At 52.2% G+C, this 14,616-nt stretch overlaps 1 protein-coding gene across 1 annotated transcript; it reads left to right on the forward strand.

Annotated features, from left to right (window-relative positions):
- Positions 1 to 333: 333 nt before the first annotated feature.
- LOC144247931 (uncharacterized) lies at positions 334 to 13,240 on the forward strand (the record flags this gene model as incomplete). Its single annotated transcript, XM_077789658.1, has 7 exons — positions 334 to 375; positions 1,660 to 1,781; positions 3,565 to 3,762; positions 4,622 to 4,653; positions 4,750 to 4,820; positions 8,651 to 8,842; positions 12,683 to 13,240. Coding segments are annotated over exons 1-7 (1,215 nt in total), but the record flags the coding sequence as incomplete, so codon positions are not given.
- Between the last annotated feature and the right edge of the window lie 1,376 nt (positions 13,241 to 14,616).

The following is a 14,616-nucleotide window of genomic DNA, read 5'->3' on the forward strand; positions in this document are numbered from 1 at the left end:
TCCATCCCAGTCCATCCCAGTTCATCCCAGTTCATCCCAGTACCCCACCAACCACCCCAGTGACCCCCAAATCCCCCCCTGGGACCCCCCCCAAACCTCTCCCAGTTTATCCCAGTCCATCCCAGTTCATCCCAGTTCATCCCAGTACTCCCCCAAACCACCCCCGAGACCCCCAAATCCCCCCTGGGACCCCCCCAAACCTCTCCCAGTCCATCCCAGTCCCTCCCAGTAACCCCCAACCAGCCTCTGAACCCCCCAAATTCCCCCCCGAACCCCTCCCAGTTCATCCCAGTTCATCCCAGTGCCCCCCCAACCCACCCCAGCGACCCCCAAATGCCCCCTGGAACCGCTCCCAGTTTCTCCCAGTCCATCCCAGTAACCTCCAAACACTCTCTGAACCCCCCCAGTGCCCCCCGAACCCCTCCCAGTGACCCCCAAACTCCTCCCAGTCCCTCCCAGTGACCCCCAAACTCCTCCCAGTCCCTCCCAGTGACCCCCGGTACCCTCCAAATCCCCCCAAATCCCCTCCCAGTAGCTCCCAGTCCCTCCCAGTGACCCCAAATCCCCTCCCAGTCCCTCCCAGTGACCCCAAATCCCCTCCCAGTCCCTCCCAGTGACCCCCAAACCCCATTTTAACCCCCCCAAACTCCCTCACATCCCCCCAAATGCCCCCCAAACCCCCCCAAATCCCCTCCCAGTCACCCCAAACCCCCCAAACCCCCTCCCAGTCCCTCCCAGTGACCCCAGTTTGCCCCCCCAGCTCTTCTCCATCTTCGCTTTCGCCACCTGCGGGGGCTTCAGCGGCTCCCAGTGCCCCCCAAATCCCCCCCAAACCCCACTTTGACCCCCCCAAACTCCCTCACATCCCCCCAAACCCCCCAAATCCCCTCCCAGTCCCTCCCAGTGACCCCCAAACCCCATTTTAACCCCCCAAATCCCCCCTAATCCCCCCCAAATCCCCTCCCAGTGGCTCCCAGTGCCCCCCAAATCCCCCCAAATCCCCTCCCAGTCCCTCCCAGTGACCCCAAAACCCCCCCAGTGGCCCCAAATCCCCCCTGAACCTGCCCCAAATCCCCTCCCAGTCCCTCCCAGTGACCCCAGTTTGCCCCCCCAGCTCTTCTCCATCTTCGCTTTCACCACCTGCGGGGGCTTCAGCGGCTCCCAGTGCCCCCCAAATCCCCCCCAAACCCCATTTTAACCCCCCCAAATCCCCCCCAAACCCCCTCCCAGTGACTCCCAGTCCCTCCCAGTGACCCCCAAGCCCCATTTTAACCCCCCCAAACTCCCTCACAACCCCTCAGATCCCCCCAAACCCCCCCAAATCCCCTCCCAGTCCCTCCCAGTGACCCCCAAACCCCATTTTAACCCCCCAAATCCCCCCCCAAACTCCCTCCCAGTGACTCCCAGTCCCTCCCAGTGACCCCCAAACCCCATTTTAACCCCCCCAAACCCCCCCAAACCCCCTCCCAGTGACCCCAGTTTGCCCCCCCAGCTCTTCTCCATCTTCGCCTTCACCACCTGCGGGGGCTTCAGCGGCTCCCAGTGCCCCCCAAATCCCCCCCAAACCCCATTTTAATCCCCCCAAACTCCCTCACATCCCCCCAAATCCCCCCAAATCCCCTCCCAGTGGCTCCCAGTGACCCCAGTTTGCCCCCCCAGCTCTTCTCCATCTTCGCCTTCGCCACCTGCGGGGGTTTCAGCGGCTCGCTGCGCCTCAGCATCGAGTGCGCCCCCCCAAACCGCTCCGCCCCCATCACCGTGGCCTTCGGGTACCCCTTCAGGTGGGCGTCTGGGGGGTCTGGGGGCTTGGGGGGGATTTGGGGGGGACTTGGGGTGTTTGGGGAGGGTTTGGGGGGATTTGGGGTGTTTGGAGGGATTTGGAGGGAATTTGAGGGGGATTTGGGGGGGATCTGGGGTGTTTGGGGGGATTTGGGGAGGCTTGGGATGAATTTGGGGGGGATTTGGGGGGTCTCAGGGTAAGTTTGAGGGGGATTTGGGGTGTTTGGGGGGATTTGGGGGGTGTTTGGGGGGATTTGGGTGGGATTTGGGGGGAATTTGGGGGGGATTTGGGGTGTTTGGGGGGATTTGGAGGCAATTTGAGGGGGATTTTGAGGGAATTTTGGGGGGATTTGGGGAGTCCTGGGATGAATTTGGGGGGGATTTGGGGGTCTCAGGGTAAGTTTGAGGGGGATTTGGGGTGTTTAAGGGGAATTTTAGGGGGGATTTGGGGGCTTTGGGGGGAATTTGAGGGGATTTAGGGGGGATTTGGAAAGAATTTGGGGGTCTGGGGGGGGTCTTTGGGTACTCGGGAGTCCCCCAAATATCGGGGACCCCCCAGGCTGCACCAGGTGTGGGGAGGGGTCCCAAAAATCACAATAAAATCCCCAAAAATCACAATAAAATCCCCAAAAATCGCAATAAAATCCCAAAAAATCGGGATGAGCCCCCTCGAACTTAACCCTGGACCCCCCCCCAAATATCGGGGACCCCCCCAGGCTGCACCAGGTGTGGGGAGGGTCCCAAAAATCACAATAAAATCCCCAAAAATCACAATAAAATCCCCAAAATCTCCCAAAAATCCGGATGAGCCCCCTCGAACTTTACCCTAGACCCCCCCCCAAATATCGGGGACCCCCCCAGGCTGCACCAGGTGTGGGGAGGGTCCCAAAAATCACAATAAAATCCCCCAAAATCACAATAAAATCCCCAAAATCGCCCAAAAATCGGGATGAGCCCCCTCGAACTTTACCCTGGACCCCCCCCAAATATTGGGGACCCCCCCAGGCTGCACCAGGTGTGGGGAGGGGTCCCAAAATCCTCAAAAATCCCCCAAAAATCACAATAAAATCCCCAAAAATCACAATAAAATCCCCAAAATCGCCCAAAAAATCGGGATGAGCCCCCCCAAACTTAACCCTGGACCCCCCCCCAAATATCGGGGACCCCCCCAGGCTGCACCAGGTGTGGGGAGGGTCCCAAAAATCACAATAAAATCCCCAAAAATCACAATAAAATCCCCAAAATCTCCCAAAAATCCGGATGAGCCCCCTCGAACTTAACCCTGGACCCCCCCCCCAAATATCGGGGACCCCCCAGGCTGCACCAGGTGTGGGGACGGTCCCAAAAATCACAATAAAATCCCCCAAAATCCTCCAAAATCTCCCAAAAATCGCAATAAAATCCCAAAAAATCGGGATGAGCCCCCTCGAACTTAACTCTGGACCCCCCCCAAATATCGGGGACCCCCCCAGGCTGCACCAGGTGTGGGGACGGTCCCAAAAATCGCAATAAAATCCCCAAAAATCCCCCCAAAATCGCAATAAAATCCCCAAAATCGCCCAAAAATCGGGATGAGCCCCCCCCAACTTAACCCTGGACCCCCCCCCAAATATCGGGGACCCCCCCAGGCTGCACCAGGTGTGGGGAAGGTCCCAAAAATCACAATAAAATCCCCCCAAATTCTCCAAAATCTCCCAAAAATCGCAATAAAACCCCAAAAAATTGGGATGAGCCCCCTCGAACTTAACCCTGGACCCCCCCCCCAAATATCGGGGACCCCCCCAGGCTGCACCAGGTGTACTTCGAGGCCCCCTCGTGCGGGGGGGGTCCCCCCGAGCGGGTGTTCCTGGTGGGCGACCACTCCTCGGCCGCGCAGTTCTTCGTCACCGTCGGGGTCGGCTCCTTCCTCTACGCCCCCGCCGCCCTCGGGGGGTACCTGTTCGCCCCCCAGGCCTACCGGGCGGGGGGCGCGGGCCCCGAATCGTGAGTTTTGGGGGGCTGGGGTGGAAATTTGGGGGGTTTGGGGTGAAATTTGGGGGGTTTGGGGTGGTTATTGAGGGGTTATGGGGGGATTTTTGGGGGGATTTGTGGGGGGTTTGGGGGTCTCTCGGAGGGGTTTGGGGGGTCTGGGATGAAATTTGGGGGGTCTGGGATGAAATTTGGGGGGGCTGGGATGAAATTTGGGGGGTTTGGGGCAGTTTTGGGGGGATTTGGGGCAGTCTTGGGGGGGTTTGGAATGGTTATAGGGGGGAATTAAGGGGGGTTTTGGGGGGTTTTGGGGGTCTCTTGAAGGGGTTTGGAGGGGCTGCGGTGGAATTTGGGGGGTCTGGGATGAAATTTGGGGGGCTGCAGTGGAATTTGGGGGGGCTGCGGTGGGATTTGGGGTGTTTGGGGCAGTTTTGGGGGGGTTTGGGGCAGGTTTGGGGGGGTTTGGGGCAGGTTTGGGGGTCTCTCGGGGGGTACCTGTTCGCCCCCCAGGCCTACCGGGCGGGGGGGCGCGGGCCCTGCGTCGTGAGTTTTGGGGGGCTGGGGTGGAAATTTGGGGGGTTTGGGGTGGTTATTGAGGGGTTATGGGGGGATTTTGGGGGGATTTTGGGGGGGGTTTGGGGGTCTCTCGGAGGGGTTTGGGGGGGCTGGGATGAAATTTGGGGGGGCTGGGATGAAATTTGGGGGGGCTGGGATGAAATTTGGGGGGGCTGGGATGAAATTTGGGGGGTTTGGGGCAGTTTTGGGGGGATTTGGGGCAGTCTTGGGGGGGTTTGGGGCAGGTTTGGGGGGGGTTTGGAATGGTTATAGGGGGGAATTAAGGGGGGTTTAGGGGGGTTTTGGGGGTCTCTTGAAGGGGTTTGGAGGGGCTGCGGTGGAATTTGGGGGGTCTGCGGTGGGATTTGGGGTGTTTGGGGCAGTTTTGGGGGTGTTTGGGGCAGTTTTGGGGGGGGTTTGGGGCAGGTTTGGGGGGGTTTGGGGCAGGTTTGGGGGTCTCTCGGGGGGTACCTGTTCGCCCCCCAGGCCTACCGGGCGGGGGGCGCGGGCCCCGCGTCGTGAGTTTTGGGGGGCTGGGGTGGAAATTTGGGGGGTTTGGGGTGGAATTTGGGGGGCTTGGGGTGAAATTTGGGGGGTCTGGAGTGGTTATTGAGGGGTTATGGGGGGATTTTGGGGGGGTTTGTGGGGGGTTTGGGGGTCTCTCGGAGGGGTTTGGGGGGGCTGGGATGAAATTTCAGGGGGCTGGGATGAAATTTCGGGGGGCTGGAGTGGAAATTTGGGGGTTTGGGGTGAAATTTGGGGGGTTTGGGGTGGAATTTGGGGGGTTTGGGGTGGAATTTGGGGGGTTTGGAGTGGTTATTGAGGGGTTATGGGGGGGGTTTGTGGGGGGTTTGGGGGTCTCTCGAAGGGGTTTGGGGGGTCTGGGATGAAATTTCAGGGGGCTGGGATGAAATTTGGGGGCGCTGGGATGAAATTTGGGGGGTTTGGGGCATTTTTGGGGGGATTTGGGGCAGTTTTGGGGGGGTTTGGAATGGTTATAGGGGGGAATTAAGGGGGGTTTGGGGGGGTTTTGGGGGTCTCTTGAAGGGGTTTGGAGGGGCTGCGGTGGAATTTGGGGGGTCTGGGGTGAAATTTGGGGGGGCTGCGGTGGGATTTGGGGTGTTTGGGGCAGTTTTGGGGGGTTTGGGGCAGGTTTGGGGGGGTTTGGGGCAGGTTTGGGGGGGTTTGGGGCAGGTTTGGGGGGGTTTGGGGCAGGTTTGGGGGGGTTTGGGGCAGGTTTGGGGGTCTCTCGGGGGGTACCTGTTCGCCCCCCAGGCCTACCGGGCGGGGGGGCGCGGGCCCCGAATCGTGAGTTTTGGGGGGCTGGGGTGGAAATTTGGGGGGTTTGGGGTGGAATTTGGGGGGTTTGGGGTGGTTATTGAGGGGTTATGGGGGGATTTTTGGGGGATTTGTGGGGGGTTTGAGGGTCTCTCGAAGGGGTTTGGGGGGGCTGGGATGAAATTTGGGGGGGCTGGGGCAGTTTTGGGGGGATTTGGGGCAGTCTTGGGGGGGTTTGGAATGGTTATAGGGGGGAATTAAGGGGGGTTTGGGGGGGTTTTGGGGGGTTTGGAGGGGCTGCGGTGGAATTTGGGGGTCTGGGGTGAAATTTGAGGGGGCTGCGGTGGGATTTGGGGTGTTTGGGGCAGGTTTGGGGGGATTTGGGGCAGGTTTTGAGGGGATTTTGGGGGGGTTTGTGGGGGGTTTGGGGGTCTCTCGAAGGGGTTTGAGGGGTCTGGGATGAAATTTGGGGGTTTGGGGTGAAATTTGGGGGGTCTGGAATGAAATTTGGGGGGTCTGGGATAAAATTTGGGGGGGTCTGGGATGAAATTTGGGGGTTTTGGGGTGAAATTTGGGGAGTCTGGGATGAAATTTGGGGAGTCTGGAATGAAATTTGGGGGGTCTGGGGTGGAAATTTGGGGGATCTGCGATTAAATTTGGGGGGTCTGGGGTGGAATTTGGGGGGTCTGGGATGAAATTTGGGGGTTTTGGGGTGAAATTTGGGGGGTCTGGAATGAAATTTGGGGGGTCTGGGGTGAAATTTGGGGGGTTTGGGGTGGAATTTGGGGGCTCTGGGGAGTTTTTGGGGGGCTTTGGGGCAGTTTTGGGGGGTTATAGAGGGATTTTGGGGCGTTTTGGGGTTTTTAATTGGGATTTTTCTGGTTCTTAATTGGGATTTTTTTTGGTTTTAATTGAGATTTTGGGGTTTCAATTAGGAAATTTTTTTTAATTGGGATTTTTCTGGTTTTTAATTGGGATTTTTTGCTTTTTAATTGGGATTTTTATGGTTTTAATTGGGAATTTTTTTTTAATTGGGATTTTTTAGTCTTTAATTGGGATTTTGGGGTTTTAATTGGGAATATTTTTTTAATTGGGATTTTTTTAGTTTTTAATTGGGATTTTGGGGTTTTAATTGGGAAGTTTTTTTTTAATTGGGATTTTTTAGTCTTTAATTGGGATTTTTTGGTTTTAATTGGGATTTTTTTGGTTTTTAATTGGGATTCTTTGGTTTTTAATTGTGAAGTTTTTTTTAATTGGGATTTTGGGTTTTTAATTGGGATTTTTTGGTTTTAATTGGGATTTTTTAGTTCTTAATTGGGATTTTTTGGTTTTAATTGGGATTTTGGGGTTTTTAATTGGGATTTTTTGGTTTTAATTGGGTTTTTTATATTTAATTGGGATTTTTTTAGTTTTTAACTGGGATTTTTTGGTTTTAATTGGGATTTTTTTGGTTTTTAATTGGGATTTTTATATTTTAATTGGGATTTTTTTGTTTTAAATCGGGTTTTTGGGGTGTCCGCCCGCTGAGGCGGGTGCGGGCTCTCGGCTCTGGATGTTGGGGTGCCCTGAGGCCCCGATTTTGGCAGGAGCTGGGGGTGACGGCGGCGCTGGCGTTCCTGTGGCTGCTCAGCTCCGCGAGGGGGTTAGGGCACCCCAAAAGAGATTTTGGGGTTTTTATTGGGATTTTGGGGTTTTTCATTGGGATTTTTGGGGTTTTAATTGGAAAGTTTTTTTTTTTAATTGGGATTTTTTGGTTTTTAATTGGGATTTTGGGGTTTTAATTGGGAATTTTTTTGGGTTTTAATTGGGAATTTTTTTGGGTTTTAATTGGGATTTTGGGGTTTTAATTGTGAAGTTTTTTTTAATTGGGATTTTGGGTTTTTAATTGGGATTTTGTGGTTTTAATTGGGAAGGTTTTTTTTTAATTGGGATTTTTTGGTTTTTAATTGGGATTTTGGGTTTTTAATTGGGATTTTTGGTTTTTAATTGGGATTTTGGGGTTTTAATTGGGAAGGTTTTTTTTTAATTGGGATTTTGGGTTTTTAATTGGGATTTTGGGTTTTTAATTGGGATTTTTTGGTTTTAATTGGGATTTTGGGTTTTTAATTGGGATTTTTTGGTTTTAATTGGGATTTTTTGGTTTTAATTGGGATTTTTTTGGGTTTTAATTGGGATTTTTATATTTTAACTGGGATTTTTTTGTTTTAAATCGGGTTTTTGGGGTGTCCGCCCGCTGAGGCGGGTGCGGGCTCTCGGCTCTGGATGTTGGGGTGCCCTGAGGCCCCGATTTTGGCAGGAGCTGGGGGTGACGGCGGCGCTGGCGTTCCTGTGGCTGCTCAGCTCCGGGAGGGGGTTAGGGCACCCCAAAAGAGATTTCGGGGTTTTTATTGGGATTTTGGGGTTTTTCATTGGGATTTTGGGGTTTTTATTGGGATTTTGGGGGTCTTAATTGAAGGGTTTAGGTTTTTAATGGGGGTTTTTGGGTTTGTCATTGCGATTTTGGGTTTTTAATTGGGATTTTTTGGCTTTTAATTGGGATTTTGGGGGTTTCATTGGGATTTTTTTGGTTTTTAATTGGGATTTTTATGGTTTTCATTGGGATTTTTTTTTAATTGGGATTTTTTAGTCTTTAATTGGGATTTTGGGTTTTTAATTGGGTTTTTTTTATGGTTTTTAATTGGGATTCTTTGGTTTTTAATTGTGAAGTTTTTTTAATTGGGATTTTGGGTTTTTAATTGGGATTTTGGGGTTTTTATTGGGATTTTTTGGTTTTTCATTGGGATTTTGGGGTTTTTCATTGGGATTTTTGGGTTTTTAATTGGGATTTTTATGGTTTTAATTGGGAAGGTTTTTTTTAATTGGGATTTTTTAGTTTTTAATTGGGATTTTGGGTTTTTAATTGGGATTTTCTTATATTTAATTGGGATTTTTATGTTTTTAACTGGGATTTTTTTGTTTTTAACTGGGATTTTTTTGTTTTAAATCGGGTTTTTGGGGTGTCCGCCCGCTGAGGCGGGTGCGGGCTCTCGGCTCTGGATGTTGGGGTGCCCTGAGGCCCCGATTTTGGCAGGAGCTGGGGGTGACGGCGGCGCTGGCGTTCCTGTGGCTGGTCGCCTCGTGCGCCTGGGCGGCGGCGCTGGCCGAGGTCAAGGCGGCCACGGCGCCCGCGGCGGTGCTGGCGCAGGTCGGGGGGTGCCAGCGCCCCGGGGCGCGCTGCCAGGCGCTGGGGGCACCCCGCACCTCGGGGCTCAACACCTCCGTGGTGAGTCCGAGACTCCAGAATAACGCCCCGCAAAAAAACCCCAAAAAATCCCCCCAAAAAAAGTTAAAATAGCACCCAAAACCTCAAAAAAACCCAAAAATCCCCCCAAAAACTCAAAATAGCCCCCCAAAACCTCAAAAAACTCCCCAAAATCCCCTCAAAATACCCCCCACATAAAAACCCCAAAAATCCCCCCCAAAAAACCTCAAAAATCCCGTCCAAAACCTCAAAAAAACCCAAAAAACCCCCCCAAAAAACTTAAAATACCCCCCAATACCGTCAAAAAACCCCCAAAAATACCCCAGAATACCCCCCACATAAAAAAACCAAAAATCCCCCTCAAAAAAACTCAAAAAATCCCCCCAAAACCCTCAAAAAAACCCCAAAAATTCCCCCCCAAAAATCCCCTCAAAAAAACTCAAAAATCCCGTCCAAAACCCTCAAAAAAACCCCAAAAATCCCCCCCAAAAAACTCAAAATATCCCCCCAAAACCTCAAAAAAAACCCCAAAAAACCCCAGAATACCCCCCACATAAAAACCCCAAAAATCCCCTCCAAAAAAACTCAAAAATCCCATCCAAAACCCTCAAAAAACCCAAAAAACCCCCAAAAAAACCCCAAAAATACCCCCCCAAAAAAACCCCCAAAATCCCCCCGAAAAAAACTCAAAAATCCCGTCCAAAACCCTCAAAAAAACCCAAAAAACCCCCCAAAAAACCCCAAAAATACCCCCCCAAAAAACCCCCAAAAATCCCCCCGAAAAAAACTCAAAAATCTCATCCAAAACCCTCAAAAAAACCCCCAAAAATCCCCCCCAAAAAACTCAAAATATCCCCCCAAAACCTAAAAAAACCCCCCAAAAAAACCCAGAATACCCTCCACATAAAAAACCCAAAAATCCCCCTCAAAAAAAATCAAAAATCCCGTCCAAAACCCTCAAAAAACCCAAAAAACCCCCAAAAAAACCCCCAAAAATACCCCCCCAAAAAACCCCCAAAAATCCCCCCCAAAAAAACTCAAAAATCCCATCCAAAAACCTCAAAAAAACCCAAAAATACCCCCACAAAAAAAAAAACCAAAAATCCCCCCCAAAAAAACTCAAAATACCCCCCCAATACCCTCAAAAAAACCCAAAAATCCCCCAAAAAACCCCAAAAATACCCCCCCAAAAAACCCCCAAAAATCCCCCCGAAAAAAACTCAAAAATCCCATCCAAAACCCTCAAAAAAAACCCCAAAAATCCCCCCCAAAAAACTCAAAATATCCCCCCAATACCCTCAAAAAACCCCAAAAAAACCCCAAAAAAACCCCAAAAATACCCCACCAAAAAACCCCCAAAAATCCCCCCCAAAAAACCCTCAAAAATCCCGTCCAAACCCTCAAAAAAACCCCCAAAAAACCCCAAAAATCCCCCCCAAAAAAACTCAAAATATCCCCCCAAAACCTCAAAAAAAACCCCAAAAATTCCATCCCAAAAAACCCCAAAAACCCTCAAAATACCCTCCCAATACCCTCAAAAAAACCCCAAAAATCCCGCCCAAAATCCCCCCAAAAACCCCCAAAAAATGCCCCCAAACCCCCCCAAAACCACCCCCAAATCCCCAAAAAACCCCAAAAAACCCCCAAAAATCCCCAAAAATCCCCAAAATTCCCCAAAATCCCCCAAATCCGCAGGTGTTCGGCTTCCTGAACCTGGTGCTGTGGATGGGGAACCCCAAAAACCCACCCTAAAAAATGCCTCAAAACCACCCCAAAACCACCCCCAAATCCCCAAAAAATCCCCAAAAACCCCCAAAAATCCCCAAAATTCCCCAAAATCCCCCAAATCCCGCAGGTGTTCGGCTTCCTGAACCTGGTGCTGTGGACGGGGAACCCCAAAATTCCACCCAAAAACATGCCCCAAAACCCCCCAAAAAACCCAAAAATCCCTCTATAACCACCCCAAAATCCCAAAAAACCCCCAAAAATCCCCCAAAAATTCCCCAAAACCCCCCAAAAATCCCAAAAAAAACCCCAAAATCCCGCAGGTGTTCGGCTTCCTGAACCTGGTGCTGTGGATGGGGAACCCCAAAAACTTACCCAAAAACATGCCCCAAAACCCCAAAAACCCCCAAAAACCCCCCAAAACCCCCCCCCAAATCCCCAAAAAACCCCAAAAAACCCCCAAAAATCCCCAAAAATCCCCAAAATCCCCCAAAATCCCCCAAATCCCGCAGGTGTTCGGCTTCCTGAACCTGGTGCTGTGGACGGGGAACCCCAAAAACCCACCCTAAAAAATGCCTCAAAACCCCCCCAAAACCACCCCCAAATCCCCAAAAAACCCCAAAAATCCCCAAAAATTCCCAAAAATCCCCAAAAATTCCCCAAAAAATCCCCCAAATCCCACAGGTGTTCGGCTTCCTGAACCTCGTGCTGTGGACGGGGAACCCCAAAAACCCACCCTAAAAAATGCCTCAAAACCCCCCCAAAACCACCCCCAAATCCCCAAAACCCCAAAAAACCCCCAAAAATCCCCAAAAATCCCCAAAAATTCCCAAAAATCCCAAAAAATTCCCAAAAATTCCCAAAAATCCCCAAAATCCCCAAAACCCGCCCCCAAATCCCGCAGGTGTTCGGCTTCCTGAACCTGGTGCTGTGGACGGGGAACCCCAAAAACCCACCCCAAAAACATGCCCCAAAACCCCCCAAAAACCCCCAAAATCCCTCTATAACCACCCCCAAATCCCAAAAAAACCCCCAAAAATCCCCAAAAATTCCCAAAAATCCCCAAAATCCCCCAAAATCCCCCAAATCCCGCAGGTGTTCGGCTTCCTGAACCTGGTGCTGTGGACGGGGAACCCCAAAAACCCACCCTAAAAAATGCCTCAAAACCCCCCCAAAACCACCCCCAAATCCCCAAAAAACCCCAAAAAACCTCCAAAAATCCCCAAAAATCCCCAAAATTCCCCAAAATCCCCCAAATCCCGCAGGTGTTCGGCTTCCTGAACCTGGTGCTGTGGATGGGGAACCCCAAAATTCCACCCAAAAACATGCCCCAAAACCCCCCAAAAAACCCAAAAATCCCTCTATAACCACCCCAAAATCCCAAAAAACCCCCAAAAATCCCCAAAAATTCCCAAAAATCCCCAAAAATCCCCAAAAAACCCCCCCAAATCCCACAGGTGTTCGGCTTCCTGAACCTGGTGCTGTGGACGGGGAACCCCAAAAACCCACCCCAAAAACATGCCCCAAAACCCCCCAAAAAACCCAAAAATCCCTCTATAACCACCCCAAAATCCCAAAAAAACCCCAAAATCCCCCAAAATCCCCAAAAATTCCCCAAAATCCCCCAAATCCTGCAGGTGTTCGGCTTCCTGAACCTGGTGCTGTGGACGGGGAACCCCAAAAACCCACCCCAAAAAAATGCCCCAAAACTCCACAAAAACCCCCAAAATTCCCCCAAAACCCCCCCCAAATCCCAAAAAAATTCCCAAAAATCCCCAAAAATTCCCAAAAATCCCCAAAATCCCCAAAAAACCCCCCCAAATCCCGCAGGTGTTCGGCTTCCTGAACCTGGTGCTGTGGACGGGGAACCCCAAAATTCCACCCAAAAACATGCCCCAAAACCCCCAAAAAACCCCAAAAATCCCTCTATAACCACCCCAAAATCCCAAAAAAATTCCCAAAAATCCCCAAAAATTCCCAAAAATTCCCAAAAATCCCCAAAATCCCCAAAAAACCCCCCCAAATCCGCAGGTGTTCGGCTTCCTGAACCTGGTGCTGTGGATGGGGAACCCCAAAATTCCATCCAAAAACATGCCCCAAAACCCCCCAAAAAACCCAAAAATCCCTCTATAACCACCCCAAAATCCCAAAAAACCCCCAAAAATCCCCAAAAATCCCCAAAAATCCACAAAATCCCCCAAAATCCCCCAAATCCCGCAGGTGTTCGGCTTCCTGAACCTGGTGCTGTGGACGGGGAACCCCAAAAACCCACCCCAAAAAAATGCCCCAAAACCCCCAAATATTCCCCAAAACCACCCCCAAATCCAAAAAAAACCCCAAAAAGCCCCAAAAATCTCCCAAAAAATCCCCAAAAATTCCCAAAAATCCCCAAAAATTCCCCCAAAAATCCCCCAAATCCCACAGGTGTTCGGCTTCCTGAACCTGGTGCTGTGGACGGGGAACCCCAAAAACTTACCCAAAAAAATGCCCCAAAACCCCCAAATATTCCCCAAAACCACCCCCAAATCCCAAAAAAAACCCCAAAAAGCCCCAAAAATCTCCCAAAAAATCCCCAAAAATTCCCAAAAATCCCCAAAAATTCCCCCAAAAATCCCCCAAATCCCGCAGGTGTTCGGCTTCCTGAACCTGGTGCTGTGGACGGGGAACCTCTGGTTCGTCTTCAAGGAGACGGGCTGGGGGGGTCTGGGGGCCCGCGCCCCCCCCCCGGGGGGGGTCCCCGAAAAAGCCGCGGCCCCCGAGGGGGGGTACGGCCCCCCCGAGGGGGGGTACCAGCCCGGGGGGGGTACCAGCCCGACTACGGCCAGGGGGGCTTCGGGGGACCCCCCTCGGACGGGGGGTACGGCCAGGGAGCCCCCACCTCCTTCGCCAACCAGATGTAGGGTGAGGTTTGGGGGGGGGATTTGGGGGGGATTTGGGGGGGGGGGGGGGGGTTCGGGGAGATTGGGGGGGGGGGTTGGAGGGATTTTGGGGGGGTTTGGGGGGGGATTTGGGGCGGGGGGGGTGTTTGGGGAGATTGGGGGGGGGTTGGAGGGGTTTTGGGGGGGATTAGGAGGGATTTTGGGGGGATTTTGGAGGGATTTGTGGGGGGGGTTTGGAAGGGTTTTGGGGGGGTTTGGAGGGATTTTGGGGGGGTTAGGAGGGATTTTGGGGGATTTTGGGGGGATTTGGGGGGGTTTGGAGGGATTTTGGGGGGGATTTTGGGGGGTTCTGGAGGATTTTTGGGGGGGGTTGGGGGGGTTTGGAGGGATTTTGGGGGGGTTAGGAGGGATTTTGGGGGATTTTGGGGGGATTTGGGGAGGGTTTGGAGGGATTTTGGGGGGGTTGGGGGGGTTTGGAGGGATTTGGGGGGTTAGGAGGGATTTTTGGGGGGATTTGGAGGGATTTGGGGGGATTTGGGGGGGTTTGGAGGGATTTTGGGGGATTTTGGGGGGATTTGGGGAGGGTTTGGAGGGATTTTGGGGGGGTTGGGGGGGTTTGGAGGATTTGGGGGGTTAGGAGGGATTTTGGGGGATTTTGGGGGGATTTGGGGAGGGTTTGGAGGAATTTTGGGGGGGTTGGGGGGTTTGGAGGGATTTGGGGGGTTTGGAGGTATTTTTGGGGGATTTTGGGGCGATTTTGGGGATTTTGGGGGGATTTGGGGGGTTTGGAGGGATTTTGGGGGGATTTTGCGGGGATTTTGGGGGGGTTCGGGGGTTTGGAGGGATTTTGGGGTGTTAGGAGGGATTTTTGGGGGAGTTAGGGGGGATTTGGGAGGATTTGGGGGGGTTTGGAGGGAATTTGGGGGGGTTTGGAGGGATTTTGGGGGGGTTAGGAGGGATTTTGGGGGATTTTGGGGGGGTTTGGAGGGATTTTGGGGGGGTTGGGGGGGTTTGGAGGGATTTGGGGGGTTAGGAGGGATTTTTGGGGGGATTTGGAGGGATTTGCGGGGGTTTGGAGGGATTTTGGGGGGATTTTGGGGGGGTTCTGGGGGTTTGGAGGGATTTTGGGGTGTTAGGAGGGATTTTGGGGGAGTTAGGGGGGATTTGGGGAGGATTTGGGGGGGTTTGGAG

Source organism: Lonchura striata, chromosome 36 (genome assembly GCF_046129695.1).
Source record: "Lonchura striata isolate bLonStr1 chromosome 36, bLonStr1.mat, whole genome shotgun sequence".
NCBI lineage: Eukaryota > Metazoa > Chordata > Aves > Passeriformes > Estrildidae > Lonchura > Lonchura striata.